The 21,528-nt window shown below is 36.6% G+C and overlaps 1 protein-coding gene across 2 annotated transcripts in view; it reads left to right on the top strand.

The window, feature by feature from the left end:
- Window positions 1–21,528, top strand: part of lamc3 (laminin, gamma 3) — a 126,691-nt gene that overhangs the window by 37,454 nt on the left and 67,709 nt on the right. For both annotated transcript variants that reach the window (XM_044144590.1, XM_044144591.1), the window contains 5 exons: window positions 12,129–12,317; window positions 13,677–13,794; window positions 18,338–18,436; window positions 19,238–19,374; window positions 20,678–20,797. In XM_044144590.1, coding sequence (XP_044000525.1) covers window positions 12,129–12,317; window positions 13,677–13,794; window positions 18,338–18,436; window positions 19,238–19,374; window positions 20,678–20,797 — 663 coding nt within the window. The remainder of the gene's footprint in view (window positions 1–12,128; window positions 12,318–13,676; window positions 13,795–18,337; window positions 18,437–19,237; window positions 19,375–20,677; window positions 20,798–21,528) is intronic.

Consider the following 21,528-nt stretch of genomic DNA (forward strand, 5'->3'; position numbering starts at 1 on the left):
AGAATTTCAGAGAAGGAAATGTGAATTGTTAAATAGATTTTTTTTTTTTTTTTTAGGGGCCGGGGGTTGTTGCCTGAGTAAAGTTTGCTTCACTGAAAGAAATACAAAAAAAAAAAAATTTTTAAGGGTTAACTATTTTTTGTAATGCATAACTAAAGGCTATGAAATAAATGCATAACTAAATTGTATGAAATCTTTGCTAAAATTATTATTCCTTTAATTTGTTGTGTGGGTTTTTTTTGTAAACTCTTGCTTTATGTATATATTAAATAAATGTTAAAACTGGCTTCTCACACTTATTTTTCAATCACAGATGATTTTTTTTAATTTTTTTGGCATTGGAACGATAAGTCTTCATTTTCTCCTTCACTTCAACAGTTTGTGCTCTAAAACTGCTACATTAAATCACTTTAGGATTGATCACAGAGTGATAAAGGTTTGCAATATCTGTTACACAATTTAATGGGAGAGAAAAAGAGGCCAATTCCCACACACAACCCTAACCCCTAATGTGATTTACGAAAAGGATGATGTTTTCAGACCTGAGAAGCTTTTTCTTCAGGACCAAAAAAATGCTGTCTGTTTTAATAAATCAGCCAATGCAATGGTGAGAAGCATTTGCTGGAATTGACTTTTTTCCCTTTCAATTGGACGTTTGAGGGCAATCGCTAGCACCATAAATGAGATTAAGCAAGTGAGGTGCAACGTGCCAACCACGTGTCAATATTTATTACACAGCCATAATAAATATAACAATATAAACTGTCTTAGTTAGTTACTAAAAGACCATTTACCACCTTATTTCTGACAATACTCTCTGAAATTTACAAGATGAACTTTTTTTTTATTATTATTTCATCCTAAACATTTTTTCTTTGCAATTCTTTGAATGTGTTACAAAGATGAGATGTATGAAACTTCAACTTAGTATATTTGTAAAGAATTCGCAGTGCTTCACTTTTTCCACATTTTTTGTTACAGCCTGATTCCAAATTGAATTAATTTCATCTCTTTCCTCAAAATTATAGACACAAATACGCCATTATGACAATGTGGAAAAAGTGAGATTTTTTGCAAATTTGCTAAACAGAAAATCACATTAAGCAAGTATTTACCGTCTTTGGCATGGAGATCAACATTTTTCTGTTTTCAGTGATCCTATTATAACAGAATGAAGACATTCCTGTTCATCAGCACAATATTTATCAAGAAAGTCAAAACATCTTCTCCAAACAACTTCTTTGATGCAGTAAGTTGATCTTGCTGCATCAAATGCATTACCAATCCCAGTGTTGGAAGATGTTAACCATCCATTGTAGAGAAACGTTATACACAAAATTATTAACAATGTTAATGTGGAAATAATAGAAAAACTTATGTTTGTTTGCAAACGGCAAAAAAACAAAAAAACAATCTCTTATTGTAAATACCAGGAGATTGTGGGTCATAAAGGGGTCTCATTTATGTAGAACAATCTCATGTGCAACATGACGCCTCAAATGTTCATGCATCACCTTAGGTTTCTTGACCAATCCCACATCTCTTTCATACGGCAAATTGAATGTAAAAGAGAGAAATTATTGTGCCTGCAGGGATTCCGCACCACTACTGTTCTTCAATTCTACCATGGAAATATTAATGCACTGGACAGAAAAAACAGCATTGTTGTTTGCAATAGTTCTCTAGTAAATAAATCGAGATGGCAGCTTTTTTTTTTTTTTTTTTTTTATACTCTCTTACATCATGCCCTGCTCCTGATTGATGATGCAGAATAGAGGCTTTAATGAGTTGAAAATTGATATTAGTCATTAGCTTACCACTAATGAGAAATGAAACATGCTGCCAGTGACTGCATTTAGCATGATTGCATATTTAGTTCAGGGCTAAAGTGTAGAGTGTTTTTTTTGTTTGTTTTTTTTGTCGTTGTTGTTTGTTTTTTTCCCAGTAAGGTTTGCCAAAATCTGCCCTTGAATTTTTGTTTTATTCTGTTACTATATTATGTTCTATCAAACAGCATATATAGAAAAAAATAGCCTTTCTGTCTCACTCTCAGCCATAGTTTTTGTGAGCTTACATTAGCTGCCCTACAGGTAGGAGAGACTGAAGCGACACACTAGAGTGTAAATAATTGGCTTGGAAAATGAAATACCATCATCACCCACAGACCTACCAGTAAAATTGACAAAAACAAAAAAAACAAGTGGATAAATAAATATATGTCTATTTAAAAAAAAAACACTAGTCTCTAAGGGCTGTGTTTGGATCTTCCCTTTTTTAGCTTTACTCCAAAACTTTTATTCATTTATTTTTTTTTTGTTTTAGCAAAGTCTAGAACCAACCTGCTTCATATTTACAGTACACTTGACTTTGAATGTGATGACATTGCCTTTTTTACAGCTACATTATACAGTTTTCACAGGTTAATATGAACTGTAAGAAGATATCGATGGATAAAACCACAGAAGTAGATTGTTTCTCTTCCCGTGTGTCCACACTAATCTGTTTGAAATAGATCCCCAAGCAGCATTATCGAGGCAATGTAGACAGCTACATATGGTTGATATGCAAAAAATAAAACTTGCTGAAGATATTCAGATGGAGTATGAACTGCTGATGTACAAGTCTCCAAAGGAACATTAATGCCATTGGCTCACTTTTTTTTGTGAAGGCAGAGGAGTAGCTTTCCCTCTCACTGAGGAAATAGGGGTTTCCTAGAGAAAAGACATTTAATTAGATTCCAACCACTCTCAGAAGGCTTATTTAGACACATGATAAAGTTGATACAGATTGCCCTTTGTTCTGCCAAATTGCTGACCTTACACATCGCCATATGTTCTGCTTTATGCCTCGTGCCACTTCTGTTTTATTTCTATATTTAATCAAGGTTAAAATTTGGCTTTATTAATGTCAGGACTACAATTTTTCACAAACTAAACTGGTACTTTTGCAGAGACAAAGGCTCTCCCTAGTCCACTTAATCAATGAATGTTTACTCACACAACTGACTTCTGATTTCTGTCAACCCAAACTTTGGTCAGGCCTCTAAAACAGAGAGCGAGATATCAATAAATTAAGATATAGTTTTCAAAAAATTATCTTGCCATGCCATTTGTACTACTATTACTAGGCATTAGTTCTTTGCGTTTCCTCTCCCCTAAATTTTGATTATTCCCCAAAATACCTAGTGTCAACAGACCACCAGTATGCACCTGGAGCAGAGGTGAGCTTATGTGGAAAATCTGCCAATCAAGATATTTTGAACAATATGAGCATAAACAGTATGAAAGCAAATCACTACAACACTAATAAAATATCACGTTAGTATCAGAATATCATAGGCAGAGTGTTAATTTTCTCACAGTTGAGTTTAAATTGGTCAATCTGCAGCTTGCAGGTATACTCACAGCTGATTTTTAATTTTTTTTTTAACCAACAGTTTTTTTAACACTGTTGGTCTTTTAATATAAAAAGGTGTGTAAACAAATCTTGCACTAGGAGTTGTGCTTAATTCAATATACCCATCACAGTTGGTGCTCATCTAAGGCTCACAGAACTGTGAAGTTTTCACATTGACTAAATAGCACTATTTTTGCTTCATGACATTTTTGATGTCGTCTTCACAGTTTTCACCTTGCAAGTTTTTCATTTTCTGTTTTTTCCTCCCCTTCCCCCATCTTCTTAACTGCATCAAAGTCCAACTTGCAAACTTCAACAACTCATACTAGGTATTAGCTGACAGCTGATGAAAATCCCAAATACTTTATTCAAACTACTTTGGCCTTTTTCCAATAGCAACCCACGCAGAGCTGCTTGACTCTGCTCTACTCATTCATAAGGGTTTTCCTCCAGTAACTGCTACATGGTGCCTGCTACACCTCTTGTTTACTGTTGCATAAGACAAAAAAAAATGGTTTTATCTCAAATATTTTGTGTTATGGCCTCGAAATCCATATGGAAAAGCTTATGGACAGTCATATTTTATTACTTTTACATTGTACTTAATATACTTATGGATTTTCTTGTAAAAATATGCAAGTTTTCAGCTGATTAAAGGTTCAGTCAATAACTGAAGTTCATGTTTACGCTGCAAAATACAAGTTACTTTATACAGCATTATGGAGTAGGAGAGTTGTGTTGTGGTCAGATTTGGGCTTTTATAGCTTATTTTCTGCATGATGTACAATGTATATACATTATATTTTCTTAAAATACTTACATTAATTTTTACAGAACTTAAAGTAAAGATTGGGCAACCATTCTGTTTTTCAAATAATCTTTATATGTATTCTTGCATACATAATCGGGTGTACCTTTAGCAGCAGTTTCTATATTTACAGGGTTTTAATACACTAAATACATTAAATTCCTCCCACTCTTTGTTTATATTTTAAAATAAAACCCTTGCCAATTTACACATCTTCAAATGTGAGGAAAATTTTACTGTTTATTTGTAACATTTGCCACACAGCATTTTGAGTTATTCAAATACCCACATCCCACTTCGGTTCTGCTATTGAGAAACACTGAATTTATGCCAATGCTGTTACAGCTTAAGGTTTTCCTGAGTTCATTTCTCCAAGTTTCAACTCTGATGTTTAGCCAGAATTATAATTATCATGGGGAAAAAAAATAAATAAATGTTGAAGCATAAAATGGAACGTGCCTTTAAATGTGTGTGCAACCTTTTTAGTGCTGGTGATGCATGGGTTCTGTGGTCTGCAGGCTCATATTGAGAAAAAAAAACAGCATGCTGAAGAGGTGGCTGTGGGTGTGCAGAGCTGTAAATGTGGTCAAGATGGCCGAGCAAGTTAAAGAAAACTCTTTGGGGGGGTCTTTGGTTTAAGAATGTTGGGGGAAATGCCAGGAAGTGGTTTGTTTCAACTCTGTGTACAGCTTGTAACCATCTTCATCCCACAGACAGGAAGGAGATTAGGAGTAAAGCCAACACAAAGTGCCACCATGTGCCTTTAAAGGAACTCAATATTGATTTTTCAAGTCTCATGAATCCTGCTGTAGTTCCCCTAAAACATATCACCCATGTAATGTTTTGATAGTATTTGTGGAGATCCACTGTGAAGCACATCCAACTAAATTCTCCACCAAAAAAAAAAAGGTGCTCAGCTCAAAAGCTGCACCGCACAATTCAAAAATAATAAAAAATAATTTAAGGGACAAGAGAAAAATCTCCGTCATCGTTCAGAACTTCACCTTCTGTTTGGTCTGGGTGAAATTCTTCCAGAGAAATTCATTTCAATGGGAGAAAGTCCAGATAGAGCAGTGAAGGGAATCGAATTAGGAAGGCAATGACTCCATAACTCCATTTTATTGCAAAGAATTTGGACACATGTTGGTTAAATCTGCCAATAACTGACAGTTTTCTCAACACTAACTTGGTGTGACAACGCTAAAATGAAAAACGATACAGATAGCAATTAAGGCGGTGTAGACTCAGCAAGAAAAAAAATAGCAAAAACGAAGGTTAGATCACTTCAACTGAGAAAATCCAGCAAATGAGTATGGAAAAACTACGCAATATGTTTTCTAAGAAAACTTCCCATGATGGGTAAGAAAGAAGTAATACAAAAATTAGGCTAAAACAAATGCTTTATTTGTCTTTTAGGAACAGCAGGGACACTCTTAATGCCATATGTTTTCTTCAGCTTTATGAACAGCCTTCCTTAACAGATTAAAAATCTGTTAATCCCTTAACATGTTTAAGGATACTTTTATGGGTCACAGCTGTCAACTTAATTACACATCATCCAGTGGACCAATAAAAAAGATTATTGACTTATTAAGAATACATTTGTCTCTCTTTTAGGAGGTTTTCCTAAATTAAGAAGACTCATTATAACACTTCTCTTCCTGTGAGTCATTAGTGCCTCTGTGACTCAATTTGTCTGCTGTTCCCATCCAGGTTGCTCACAGCCAACAGACAAGATTGTCTAGATGGCAAATTTAAAAACAACTACAATTCACCAAAGTGATGTGTCTGGCTAAAAAAAACTAATGCAAAACTATATTCAATAAAATTATCAGGAGAAGCACAGGTATCCTGCTTCACTACTTCAAAGTAATTGAAAACAAATGTGTTTTTCTGCAGCGATTTCAATTGATCAGCTGTGTAAGTCACTGATTTTCAAAGCCAGGTCCTTCCAGAGTGGATCACCTCTGAAAAGACGTCATCACCTGTTGGTTTTAGTCTGCGTTTGGAGGTGTCAAAAAACAACTCATCAGTGGAACTAAGAGTCCTTGTCGGATCTTAAGAGGGAAGCTGTGTGGAGTCAAGCCATTAAGATTTTTAGGAGTTTGCTGTATGTGTTTTTTTTTTTTTTTTTTTTTTAAAGGATTATGAAGAAGCAGCATTATGGGAAGAAGGAAAGTGTGAATAAGTTTCACTGCCATTTTACATTCGATTTAATGGATTTTATACAAAACGTGGGTTTACAAAGCCTGTGTTCTGTATTATCTACAGAACCCACTGCACTGAATCCCACTGAAAACCTCCTGGTTATTCCACCAAATATTGATTCCTGAACTCTTCCTGAGTTCAGACATTAGTATTATTGTTTCTAAATGAATATGTATTTGTTTTCTTTGCATTATTTGAGGTCTTAAAGCGCTGCCTCTTTTTTGTTATTTTGACTTTCTCATTTTCTGCAAATATTATTTTTTTGCTTGGAATTTCAGCAACATGTTATTAGTAGTTCACAGAATAAAAGAACAATGTTCATTTTACTCTAACACATACCTATAAAGAGCAAAATCATAGAAACTGGTCATTTTAAGTGGTCTCAATTTTTTATTTTTATTTTTTTCCAGAGCTGTATATTACAGATAGCTAATGCACAAAATATTAGCACCTAAAACTGCACAGCATGGTGCAGTCTGATTGAAAACTATTTAAGCAGTTTGTTAAATGCCACTTTGAGCATATTGATGGTAACAAAGCAAAATTAGATGGCACTACATAAACCAAGTTCTAATACAACTTAGAACTTTCTCACTACGAAGTAATATTTATTCTGTCCATTTTCCTTAGAAATTAGTAACATTTTCAAATGATCTCGGCCTACAAATAAAGTACATTTTGGCAAAACCAAAATTAGTACAGATAACGGGGCAACTAGCATGCTGCTGTTATTACTTAATAACCCCTGAGTATGATAAGTTCACACAAGTCTGTCTTTAGCAGATGTCTTTAAATTTCTAAAAATGTCACTAAATGCCACGTTCTACAGTCACTAGCAGGAATGCGACAGTGGCTCAGGCTGCTTTTGACGGTGCCACCGCCTGGCTGTCAGCCTGCCTGACCTGCAGCGGCAGCAGCACCACTGGCTGGAATGATAAAGATAGAGTGGATGGGAGGTGACAAGTGGAGACAGCTGAATTTGTGCACTGGCGGCCCACCAGTGCCAATCAGAGCCTGACTCATGCAGCAACTTTCTGCGTTGGAGGAGGACAGTGCTTGTCAGATTCGGCTGCATCATAACCAGTGGGACTGTAAACGTGATAGCAAGGGGAATCAATATTTGTCAGAAAAATGCATTTAGTGTTTGAAAATATACTTTTAGCTCAGGAAATCCAAAGGGATTTGGGCTATTCCATCTGCTTGAAGTCTTTTTTTTTTTCTTTAAGAGAGATTCTTATTTCTTCATTTCTCCGCCTTTTGAATTGATGGCACTTAAAATAAAAAAGTGAGGGAGAAACTGAAGTGAATCTTTCACTTTAATATTTACTTTAAGGAGCTTTATTGTATTGTTGGTCTTTAACATAATCCTTGATAATCTTATAGTGTACCATCATCATTTTAGCCTAACTGTATTTCAATTTCAGGTGGATGATAATTTGGATGGACACAGTTTATCCACGCCTATGCTTTTCATAAAAACAGTTTGTGCCATATTTATGCCATTTAAATCTTGGAATATTTTGCAGCTTAAAGTTCTGTTCTGTAGATGCATATCAAAATAGAACAGGGATGGGAAAACTTTTTGACTCGTGGCTCACAGTGGGTTCTAAAATTTGACATTAGAGCCAGGCCGGGAGCGAATGTTTGTGTAAACTATTAAATGAATGACATGTCAAAGGTTTAGTAGTTATTAAAGCATGCACCTGCAAGGCTTATGGTACAAATTACTTACCAAAAGTTATTTTTTCATAAAATAGTAGGAACGGTGTTGTGGGCTCCCTTTTTTGCCAGTTCGTCAAAGGCGGAAGTTGGTTTTGTTGTGGCAGTTCTCAGGATAGATCCAAGGTGTTGCTTCGTTAACTTGGATTTTTCATGGCCTTTGTTGATGTTTATGACGCTGAACGTAGGTCGAGCTAAATCACACCGGCATCTTCTGAGCCACCCGCCACTGGTTTGGAAAGTGGCTTTGTTAAGCAAAACATAAAAGTCACTCAGTGTAAGTGAGCTGAAGTTCTTTAAAATGGAGTCAGACTGAAGATCGATCAGTTCCAGCTGCACCTCCTGTGATGCCGTTTCAGGATATTGTGACAGGGAACAGGACATCAGCTGAAGTGACTTGTCTTTTTATTTTTTTTATTTTTATTTTTTTTTTCAAAACAGGAGAATTGATGGCAGAATTCTCCACGTAGGTGAAACAGTGATTAGCGATCCTTTTGGTTAGCCTCTTTTTGCAAAGCTAATGTGGGGAAAATGAGAGAGATATTTGTTGTTTGTCATGCACAAAGTGATCTATCCCCTGTAGATTTAAGTTCAGCTCATTCATGTGTGAAAATATGTCCACAGCAAAAGCAAAGCCACACAGCCAGCCTCACATCAGGAAATTTATTGCATTTCCCCATGAACTCCAAATATTTGTTAATCTCCTCTTTTATCTCCCACACTCATTGGAATGCTATGCCCAAACTTAACAAGACTTATACATGTATTTTTTATTTTATTTTATTTTATAAGAAAAACAAAAACAGACTTACTTTAACAATAGTGATAGCGTCCTTATGATTCACATTGGTTTCCTACAGAAACAAAATAAATTTCACAATGCTGGAGTCCCCTCGCTCGCATGAAGTTGGCAAGTTTTACGACATGATTAAGCTGCAATACAGACTCAGAGATTCTTGATGAAAATACCATCCTGTTCAGGGATTTTCTCTTTCACTTTATGTCAAACTCCAGACATTTTTTTCAAGTTAAATATGGTGATCCATGTGTGGTGACACTGGCGAGTTTACTCCAGGGGTAGCTTCATTCTCTTGGTGACATCAGTACAACTAGCCTCTTAAGTCCTCTCTTCGTGTTTGTCCTTTGAAGGACTCCATGGTCAAAAACTCCTCTGCTGTCAAAATCCGTTGGTAATCCCTCGGATAAAAATAAGGAGCTGAGTATTGCCGCTGTATATTGTCATTCAGTAAATTTTACAATGTAGAGATTTTCCTTTTTTATTTTTTTATTCTCTTTTCAGAACTGAGAATGAAGAGGAGGACTCTACCACTACTTTTTTACAGTGGTTTGACTTTAGTTATTTGAGCAAACTTATTTGCTGTGAGATAAGAGCACATATTGCATTAGAATGACAACCATTTTAACTCTGCGTTATGGGCATGAATCTGTACGGTTAGCCAGTCTGCTGTCGTTTGATAGTTTTGATCCAACACACTCTCGGGCTGCGGTAGTTGTGCTTTTCGTGCACCATGAGCAGACATAATAGACCTGATTTATCATCATCTGCAGACCGCAGACATTATTTTAAACAAGTGTTATACGGCAAAGAACTTCAGTGAACCGCAGCGTAAAATGTAAATTAAGCAGAGAAGCTCTTTTCAAAAATGCTGCCCTTTGTTCAGTATTGTACTATCTTTAGAGAGATGCCACTGCCATTTCCAATCAAAAACAAATTTATTTGACAGAAAATACATTTGTTTTTAAATCTGGCAGGTCAAAGTAGAATTATGACCTTGACTGCATCTGTCAAGGCGTGTGTATAGAATTAAACACACATTTTTTTAGTGTTTAAAAGATTTTAAACACAAACACATCTTTCCAGATCACCAAAACTCCAAATGTACTTTCTAAATATTTAATGTAGCAGAACAACAAAGAGAAGGTAATTGTAAAATTTGAGCAAAATGATACATGGAATACAAATCAAAATCTGACAAGTGTGATGTAATAGCCAAGTCATTTCTTGGCTATTATTTTTCCAACATATAAAAAAGGTTTTGAATGTTGTTGTCCTGTTGCAATGTGAACGAAACCTAAACCTTGTTCAACCTCTCCGCCCTCAATATCGCTTTATATTGTAGCTCATCCATCTTTGCTTCAACTGACGAATTTTCTGATCCCTGGTCAAGAAAAGCAAGATACTATCACCATTGGACCACCATTCATAGTAGGAATTGTATGTTGATCATGATAAAGTTTAAGGTGTGTGATGGGGTCTCGACCTGGAACTTAGTTGTACGGTGCTTGTAGCTACACGCCCGCACACACACATATGCACAACCGCTAACTTACTTTTTGTCGCATCCTAAACTGACGCGGTTTGTCGTGGGTGGACACGCGGTGTTCCTGGTTCAGTTATTATCATCCATCCTAACCTGTTATTTTCATCTCCAAACATTTTCCCGATTCTATTTTCAAGCAGGGCTGTTTCCGGATTGTGGTGTGCTGGGAGGGAGTCACGTGATGTCATCAGAACGTATTTAGTGTTTTCTATTAAATAGACTATTTTATTTTTGATCACAAGTTTATTTATATATATACATATTTCTCCCCCCACCCCCATTGGTATTTATTATTACTTTGTATAGAAGAGTTTAGTTAGAAGTAATTGTTGACTTATTTCTTGTTGTTTGATCTTTCTGTGGGCGGAGCCTGTGGCTTCAAAAGCAGGGCACTGCGCCACAGGGAGTAAGTCTGTGGTTAGACTCCTGACAAGTCACACTGAAGGTGATGCTGTTTGTGTGTTTTAATCTGCCTTGGATGCCCTTTGTACATATTCTGCACCTCACCTCTTTGTTCATGTGAAGAAAAGCATAATAAATTTCACTAAAGGGATCTCCGGCCTTGGCCAGTCATTTTTGGTTGCCCAAGTCATAATAGAACCCCGTCACAAGGTGCTACACATTACTTTTTGCAACTTGGTCATACAGTTAATTTTTGGTCTCGTCTGACCATAGTTCATTTTTTCACAGGTTTGCTGTGTCATGACACTGGGAATCTGGGAAAACTAAGCAATAACATAAAGATGAAAATATGTGCCCATAACGGAGATGTCAGTGATTCGTCTGGTCTTAGTCTTGAGGGGTTTTGATGACAAAACAGTCATGTTTTGCTCTTTATTTTTGGTGACACTAATAAACAAATGAGGTAACACATTTAGTTCCATGACATTTACTTCTCAAACTAGCAGGTAGGCCCATTCCCACCTACCAGTTGAAGTGGGCAGTCTTTGGTTATTCAGTTGTGCCATGCTCTCTAAGTTTCTGTAGTAAGCAGTTCTCTGCAAGATATTTAAAGCCTGGGATACTTGTAATGGCACTGTTTAAGTGTGGGTACCCTTAAACACGCAACTTATTTTTATTGACTAAATATTTTTAAACAACATTTCCAGTCACTTAAAATAAATTCCATTAAGCTCAGCGCTGCGATGCTAGGTTTTAAATAAACCGATTATGTAAGGTGAATACTGCAGAGACGTCTCATTAAAAGGAAACAGTTATCGTATGGTTATTTTGAGCACAACAGAGAGCCGGATTCATAATAAAATGGGCAATTTCACCTAAGTCCCCCCTCAGGGTAACTGGTAAACTAAGGAGGGATTTGATACAAGGGCTACGAGGGCTTTGATGGTGCGTTATCAGCTGAGTAATTTGCTCTTGTATAAACATGAATTACTGTTATCTAAGTGCCCCCTGACAACCGATTGGCTTCTCATTAGGCCCGCGTGAAATGAGATTAGCAACGAGCCTCTAAATTATGATCCAATCCCAGAACACATAATCCCTCACACATACTGTATTCCCTGTCTGTGTGCCTCTCCCCCTGCATCTATTTCTGATGGGTTTCCTTTTCTTCCTTGGCTCTCTTTCTCTGCTTTTCCTCACTTGACCTTCTACCTTCTCTCGTTTCCCGTCTTCTTTCTTTGCATCACTCACAGAGTGTAACTGCAGTGGGAGATCAGACGAGTGCGTGTTTGACATGGAGCAGTACAGGCGCACTGCCAGCGGGGGGCGCTGTGTGAGCTGCAGAGACAACACTAATGGTCCCCACTGCGAACAATGCAAGGAAAATCACTACAGGAAGGATCCGGAAGAGGCGTGCCTGCCCTGCAACTGCAATATCAATGGTAAGCTGCACATACGACACCTTAAATCTCAGTTACAACCCATCACTGCCTGCTAATTTTGCCGCTCTCGTGAGTATTCTCATGAAAAATAAAGACTAGCTACTGGACTCAGTGCAATAACATGAGTAATACCATAGTTTTTATGTAGCCTGAAAAGTGACCCTAAGATACTTTCTGCCTAGACGTCTTGCTCAGTATGGAAGTGTAAACATACTCCTAAGCAGTTTTCGCCAAGACTACTGTCAGAAATGCAAAAAAAAAAAAAAATGGGGAGAGCTCATAAAGAAGGAAATACAGTGGTGAATGCCAAACAAACGACTTACAAGTCGTTGAATATTTAAAAGAATGTTGAGTAAAATTCAACACAATTAACTGTGCTATTAGTTTCTGTCCCAATTCTTTTCTAAAACTGGAGAATGATATGAGGGGGGAAACATAGCTTCTTTGGGGAGAATACCTTGGTTAGTTATTATAAGGGGTGCTAATGCTAATACTCACACAAGTGAGTATTTTATGAACCAATTCAGAGTAATTCTACAAAATCATGTAGAAGACACTCATCTTGATAAAAGTTCATAATCTACAGAATCGAATGATTTACTGAAGTCAACAAATAAAATTACACAGTCATATTACTGTTTTCAAGAGTTATGGCCAGAAGTTTTAAAATATTAATAATGCCACATTTCCTTAATCCCACTGATTGTACAGCTGTCAAACCGGAAATTCTTTGTCCTTATAGTTTAAGAAATATTGCTCATCTAATACCTTGAATATCTCATCAGATTTATAATCACTTGACCATTAAAAGAATGACTTCAGATGTGCAGGTGTGATTTGATCCAGCCGAGTCACTGAACATTATCAGGGAAGTGCTTTTTTGCTCATTAAGCCATGGGGAACTTTTGGTTCAGCCACCATCATCAGGTCACAAACGAAAATGAACGAGGATATCCACCATCTTTGCCCTGCATATAAATAGTGTAAGGTGATTGCACCGAGCTGTTGGAGTCCATTATATTGATCAAAGGTTATAACAGACTCCATCAGGCTCCCTTTATTCTCCTCTTTCTGCCCCAGCTAGTCTTTTTTTGTCCATTAGCTGAAGTCGCACAATATCAGTGCAGCAGATAGATTACATCCTGCTCTTCTATGAAGTTTGTCAAAGGAAAGTCAATAACAAGATATCTTGTTAACCCCATTGTGAAGAGGTATTATTGATGTATTGATTTGTCTGATGTGATTTTCAATAATCTTTATTGGGGTGATTTTTCTTTTCAAAGTGCCTTCCGCTATTTCTGGTTTACGAGGCATTTCCTTCTTTTGTGCTCCTGTATGATCTTTCTCTTTCCCTTGCAGGCTCATTAAGTTTGCAGTGTAATGGAGAAGGAAGGTGTCGGTGTCGAGTTGGCGTGACAGGACAGAAGTGCGACACGTGTCAGACTGGCTTCCACTCACTGGGTCCAGGCGGCTGCAGGTGAACAACACGCACCGTCACGAATGCAGACAAATACTAATGTTCAAGAAAGCTAGTTTGATCCCACAGATTATTTACTTATGAAAAGAGGATTAAGACTTTCTAATGAGCCAAGTATTTTACAAGACAAGGTGCTAACAATAAATATATATATGAAAGGCACAGACGGTGTTGTGCAACTTTCTGATTCTAGGAAGTGTGGCTGAAGTTGAAATTAGAGTCAGGAAGTTTTGTTTACTTGGACCACAAACAGGTGTCAAGTGGGTTCCTGCTGTGTGTAAAAAAATAAAATAAAATAAATAAAAATGTAATCCATGAATCAACAGTCTATGCACATAGATTTTAGTGTAAAAAGATGTAGAGTTCAAATTTCACCTATTTACAGTCATTTAAATGGAGATTAGCATTAAGTACTTAGTCAAAGACTAACCTACAGTTCTGTTATGATTATTGTTTGATGCAGATGTGTTTCATGGGGTAATTGACTGTAAAACTTCTCTATTGCGGTCATAAATTTTAGAAGATGTACTTAGTGGATAGAAAAATTGCATACAATTTCTCAATGTAAACCATTAGAAAGACTATTCAAACACCATGTGGGGACACTGACTATAACAAACCATGGGTTGAAATCCTTTCATTGTCTTTTGCATACACTTAAGATATTATCTAACAAATTTCCTCAGGTGACAAAGTTATTTTCATTTTGTGGATTTATTATGTTTTGTCTTTTGTTTTCTTTTAAATTTATCATCTAAAAAAACTGTTCATAATCTTCAAGTCATGTGTAACTACAAAGTTGATGCGGTCCAAAATCTTTTGGACCAACAATTACCACCTTGTGTCAAACGTGTTGCTTATGTGTGAGGAAATAAAACTATTTTATTTAATACAACCCAGGTAAGAATGCCTCTTGACTTAATTCTTGTATATAGTGTTTTACATTATGTAGAATATTATGTTAGTATAAACTTGCTTGGTCATAGAAACAACCTTTTCATTCAATTATAAATACTAACTTGTTTTTTATTCCTCTATTGCTTTAAAAAATGCCAATGTCTACACAGTCTTAGTGATAATACTGATGCTGAAACCGTAGCGTTTGTGAACATTGACATTTTCGACGTTCATCATCCTGAGTCGGGTGAGGATGTGACACATGGCAAACGGTGCAAGGCTGAAGACCCTCCCAAAACGAATGTTGCTCTTGTTTTCTCTTATTCTCAGCCAACTTTTAATTTGCTGAGCGTTTAATTACAGCAGCCTGTTGACTTGTTTCTTGTTTTTGTGTTTCACATAAATTCACAATTTCCCCAAAATGTGTTAAAGCGATAGAGAGTTCCCATTTTTGTAAACTATCATTGACATGACCTTAGACAGACAGATACCTTCAGATATTTTCATTGTCGCTTCGGTAAAACTCTATACAAGCACTGCATTCTCTGACATATTACACATTGTTTCTCTACGTTTGAACTCGCCTCTGTTATTGATAATTCCAGCATGCCACAAAATTGAGCTCAGAGGGTTTCAATTGATTTCAAGACAGGCAGAGTTGCTTTCATTCCTGAGGTATGAGCCACATTTAGACCTCAGACTCTGCACACTAAAAGCCAATTTTAGAGTTTCTCTGTACACCTTTCTTGCATCTTGAAGATGCATTGACCCACTGCATGCGTTTTTCATGATAAAAGGGGCATTTCAACTTTGTCTGACCTTGAAGTGCTCATACTAAATAACCGTGTGTGCAACCCTGCATGTTAATGTACAGGATGGTGCACATGTGTGCCAGAGGAGTATTTTGCCATATTTAAATTCCTGAGAAGTCTATTCTTGCATACACTGTAGCTGCCTGATGAATACTAAGTTATTATAGTGTTGAATTGCATATCAATGATTACTTAAATCAACTATTTCTACCACCTTACTCTGGATATCGTGATAACAGACAGTAGTCTAGGGGTTCAAAAGCAGGTTTCCCAAAGTTGCTATAATAATAATACATGAGATGAAATAAAACATTTGTTTCACAATATTGAATTTATGGTGGGCAGTAAATGCATTATAAACTCAAGCAAAGTGAGCAGTTTTTTTTGTTTGTTTTTGTTTTTTGTTTTAGCAAAATACTGGATCACAGCTACACTGGTAGTGTGTCGGCCTTGTTCCTTCTTGTCCTTCTTGTTTTGTTTTAAATGCGATAAAGAAACATGCACAACCAAACAAGTATTGATATAAAAATACAAACACATTTTTTAACTATAGTTTGTAGATTTTAAAAATGTATCCTTTAAATTGTTGCACACTTTCTTATAAATTTTATTCTCTGACTTTGATTTGTTTCCATAAATTTGTCATAGATAAGAGAGATTCTTCTTTAGAGCAGAGACAGTCTGTCAGAATACTGTCCATAAGCTTATGGCAGCATGCATTCATGCACTCACACACACACGCTGCGTACTGTCATTCATGCAGCAAACTCTGGCTGTTTAGCTGAGGTGTGAATTACCCGGACCACTAGAGCAGAAAGGAGTATAGGCAGCTTGCCTTGGGATAATTGAATTATTTATAATGGCACCTCATTGAAATAGATTCTATGTTACAGTCTCAAACACAAGGAATCAATCAATAAACACAATCAAACACATTTGGACAAATTTCAAGCGACTGATAAAACTCAAGTGAGAAAGCATGCGAGTCGACAGTTACTCGAGAGAGTCTTTATGTTTCATTCAACAGCTTGTCTCTTCCATCTTGTTGTGTAAAGAAATCGCATACGTGATTCGTCAGAATACGTCTTTGTAACTGAGATATCTGGATAAAATTTCCAACTTAAATATCTGCATCAATGTTGTTGGACCTTCTGAAGGAGAAATCTCAGTCCTTTAAACGAGCATAGACAATAATAATTATTCTTGCATATTAATGTTGTTTTATTCTAACTAAGATATCCTCAAATGTACAGTATAAACACACTACACATGGGTACTACTGTAGTATATTCTAGTATAAGGAAAATATCATGCAAAATTGAAATTTTTGGAGCTTTTCATCTTTCTATAATGTTGTTCCTTCATCAAACACATAATTGGAGTATTGCTTTGATTGTTTCATGCATGTTTAAAAAAATCCTTTAATCTCCCATGGCAACCATTCAGCTGTACAAAACGCCTGAGTGGACCTAGCGGCGCTTTCAAGGTGCAGCTCCTACGAGGAGCTGCGGTTTCCATGCATCTGAGCTTCCATGTCACAGCAGCACAAAAGTACTTCCTCTCTTACAATATGTAATTCCTTTTTATCACCCTTGAATCTTTCAGAATGAAGGGTTTTTGAACATGAACTGTCCAATCAAATTTATGCCACAGCCAACCTTCAGTCAGATTTTAGTCAGCGCTGCTTTCAGACATGGGCTTGTTGGTCTGCTTTGGATCCCTGTTCTGCCAAATAACCCAAGTGTGCTTGCACTTAAGGTCACAAACTGATGGCCAGATGTTCTCCTTCCAGGGGACATCAATCACTCAATCAGGGCAAATCCTCTAGGTCATGAAGCAACAAATCAAACCCAGTCCATCACACCACTGCTGTGTTTGACCATTGGTGTGATGTTGTCTTTCCAAAATGCTGTGCTAGGGGTTCATTGGTGACAGTACATCGTAGACAGGTTGCCAGTTCATCACAAGTTAACACAGAGGGGCACAGAATAAACAACCATGCACAGATACTCTCACTCCCAAGGGCAATTTAAGAAGATGAGTTAACCTAACACGGATGCTTTTGGACTGTGGGCAAAAGCTGGATTGAGTACCTAGAGAGGTGCATGGGGAGAGCCTGCGAACAACATGCATGGGGTTCAACAAAATGTTTCTTGGGGGGGGAAAAAAATCTCTACTTTCCTTTTGGTTTGCAGTGGTTTTGTGCCATGAACTCCACGAATGCTGTTTTTACCTGGTCTGTTTCTTCTTTTAGAAACTTAAACGCTGATCTCTTGAATCGGTGCAGGAAAAAGACTCGGCTAAAACAAATATAAAACACTGAACCAGAACATATAATGTACGGACAGAACATATAATATATGTTATATGTTCTGTTGAACAGAACATATAATATACAGTTAATGGCTGCAAGATAGCCATCATTAGTTTTATCTCTTAACAAGAGACGGTTACATACAGGGAGACCTTTTCATTAGAAGCAGAGTACCCTACGTTAATGACGGCAGTAGCTCTGTGAATGACTTCATGTGTTAAACAGACACATTTAAACACAGAGGCTTTAATCCAGGGGTTTCTATCTATGTAAAAAGATAAACAAAGAAACGTCAATGGCGGCAATAACCCCGTCATTAACTCCCTCTTGAAATGAGACGCTGGTAAATCTTCTCCATATGATGACAGTGAAAATTAATCACTCAAATGTAAAATGTAAAGCCTTTTTTTTTTTTATCTTTCAGATGTGACGCTTTATCCTTTGAAATATTTGTTCTCCTATGTAAATATGTATTCATAAACAGATTAAAAATATCCCATTGTACATCACTTGTCTGTAGGCCGTGTGACTGCGAGCCCAGCGGGAGTTTGGATCAGTGCTCCCCCCTGGATGGGCATTGCTACTGTAAGCCAAACGTGGAGGGGCAGAGCTGTAATAGGTGGGTGAGAAGTTTATTGCTTATGTCACCTACGTGCGTATGTACCTTGTGGTTGCTAGGGTAACTATTTAAGTCCCTCATAATAAGAACAACTCATGTTTTTTTTTTTTTTTGCTTTCATCTGTAAAATAACATCTTTTGTAATAATGGGAAATAATGTTCCCCAACATGAATTGCACCGATTATCCTCAGAAGGTAGGTCACCACTTTAAACAGATGCAGCAAAATGGGGTAAAAAAACAAAAAAAACAAAAAGGAAAGGAAGAGAAGGTAAAACTTTAACCCATTTTGTTTGCTGTTGTCTATTTTCCCAACTACCACAGTGTATTCAACCGTTTCCCTCTTTTATATTTTCCTCCAGGACACACGATCAAACTGATGCACTCATTGTTTCACTGGAAACACACACGGCTCCAAGTCTCCCACTCCTGGACCACTGAATCATACCATGGTCCATGTTTGACGGGTTTTTTTTCTTCTTCCCATTGAATTTCACAGCTCATTGAACAAGTTCCTCGCCTGTGTAATGTGACTAGCGCAAGGGGTGATTTTTAGCAGTGTTCCTGTCCCACCCATATGCCAGTAGCTGTGTACAGGTCAGAGCTCGTGGACCTCACGGCTGAACTCACTTATTCCTTTTCCTCCTCAGCCCCGCAGTGCGCATCAGCAGCATCTCTGCGGCTAAACCTGTGACCTGACAGTGAGAATGTGGGATGCATTAAACTGCTCGAAATCAGACGTGGGTTATCTAGGATTGTATTTTGACTATGGTTGTGTGTGCATTTGTGTATGAACCTACAGATGCAAGCCGGGATTTTTCAACATGCAAAGAGAGCACCCAGCAGGGTGCCAGCCATGTTTCTGTTTTGGTCACTCATTCGCTTGCTACTCGTCCAATCACTACAGAGCCATTGACATCACCTCAGACTTCATTGAAGGTTTGTCAAAGCTAATCATAGATACATTATTTCTGCATTCATTCAGCTTGATGCACACATTTCTATTGTGGTATACTCTTTGCTATAAATGAATGTTTAATTCAGCTGGCTGTCTGCTCAGTTTTTATGGTCAGGTCTTGCAATATTCATTTAGAGGACCATATCAGCACATTTCAGATGCCCAAATGAACTACCGCATCTGAAAGTTTATCAAAAACTAAAAAAATGATACTGAAACCATGTCTGTAAGTTACAAAATTTGAAATATGCAAGATTTAAAAAGAAATTTTTTTTTTTTGTATTATATGTCCCTCAACTTACATTGAAGCATGTGAAACATTTATGAACTAAATTCACCCAAGACGTCAAATGTATTAATTTATTTGTAGGTACTGTCCTAAGATGTTCTGCAAGCCATGTTTGATGAATGCTGTTCATTATTTTAGTTATTAGAAGAGAAGTCAAGTAAATCACCTAAACTGCTAAGCCTAAAATTATAGATGCAGAATATTAAGCATTGAAATAAAAATGAATTCACCTTGTGTTATTATTCACCTTGTGTGTATGTGTGTATATATTTATATATATATATATATATATATATATATATATATATGCATTTTTTCCAATTTAATTATGCATTCAGGTGTCAAATTTCTGGAATCAAATTATGTAAATGGTTCAAATTATTAACTGAGAGACCATTTGCTGAGTTAAAATAATCTTGTCTCTAGGTAATTAAACAGTTTAAAACTTTAAACTTAAAAAGCACTATTATATCCTAATACTATTTCATTTACAGGAGAGAAAGCAATAAACATGTGGTTTTCTTTGTTGTGGAAATTCTTAAAAGCTCAACCCAAAGCATGAAATAAAAACCTTTTCTTTAATTTAGTTTTTATTTTTACCAGCAGCGTGTCATGCAACTGAAGCACACACATCTGCAGTGCACTCAGTAATTGAACCATACCTAATGAAAGCTGAAGCTTTTCTTTTGTAAAGGAAATTTAGTTAAACAAAAGAAGACACAGCAAACATCTATTTTATTTGTTTTATGTATAAGCAGTATGGTAAAACTGCAAGAATTTAACACAAAAGCATGCTCAAAGTTTTGATTAAAAAAAAAAGCCTCCTCTACAATAATAGAAATGCTTTGGTGTGTAGTGGCGCATATAAAAAAGATGAACCAATTTAATATTCAAACTTTAATTTCAAGTTATCCGTACAGCAACGTTATTAATGATGATATCATTGCTGAAACGGAGGATAATATTTTGAATTTCAAAACTCCCTTTGGTCACAGATCAGGATGGTTGGTGGGGAGAGTTCTCCGGAGGCCTGGAGTACCCCCTGCTGTGGAAGGAAGGTGACGTCTACCTGCTGCCTCTTAATGAGGAAGACACTGGTTTCTACAGAGCCCCCGGTGAGTCGGAAAGCAAAAGACCAAACGTATCAAAAATTCAATAAAATTGGATTGATATTTTTAAGCTCAGTGGAGAAATATAATTCAGTGTAATGAAAAATGTTTGTGTTGAAATGTGGAACTTAAATAGATTTTTGCTGCGGTGGGGCGGCAGGAGTTTGGTGAATCTGGGTTTTTGAAGTTTTTTCCTGTCATCGATTCCTGAAGTTTCAGGAAGTGTCCTTAAAAATGATTTTATGTGGATTTTTGTAATTTGAACACTTTGTCAACTCAACATGTCATTGTAGCATTGAGATAGGACATAGGTCTTGGCAATATGATTTAAAACCACAGGTTATGCTTTTAAAGAGATAGTTTTTGAATTGAAAGCGATGTTCTGTGAAGGCACTATCAGTAATAGCTCCCTTTATCCCAACTATTGTAGACTGCTGTCATTTCACAGTGGGTTTGTAGAAAAGTAAATAAGCGCGTAGAAGGCCAACAACTACTCATAATAATATGTTACTTTTAACTAAGGTTGCTGGATGCATCAAAACATCTCATCAGCTCAATCACCTCCAAAAACCGCAGAATATATATATATATATATATATAAAGTGTGATCTGCATAAATGACAGTTTTTTGGAAAATTTTAACGTTTATTCCTCTGTTGGAGACTTCACTAAAAAGTTACTGATCTCATTTATTCATCATAAGATTTTCACTCAAACCTTTAGGAGAGAGAGACTTT

Source organism: Gambusia affinis, linkage group LG17 (genome assembly GCF_019740435.1).
Source record: "Gambusia affinis linkage group LG17, SWU_Gaff_1.0, whole genome shotgun sequence".
Taxonomy (NCBI): domain Eukaryota; kingdom Metazoa; phylum Chordata; class Actinopteri; order Cyprinodontiformes; family Poeciliidae; genus Gambusia; species Gambusia affinis.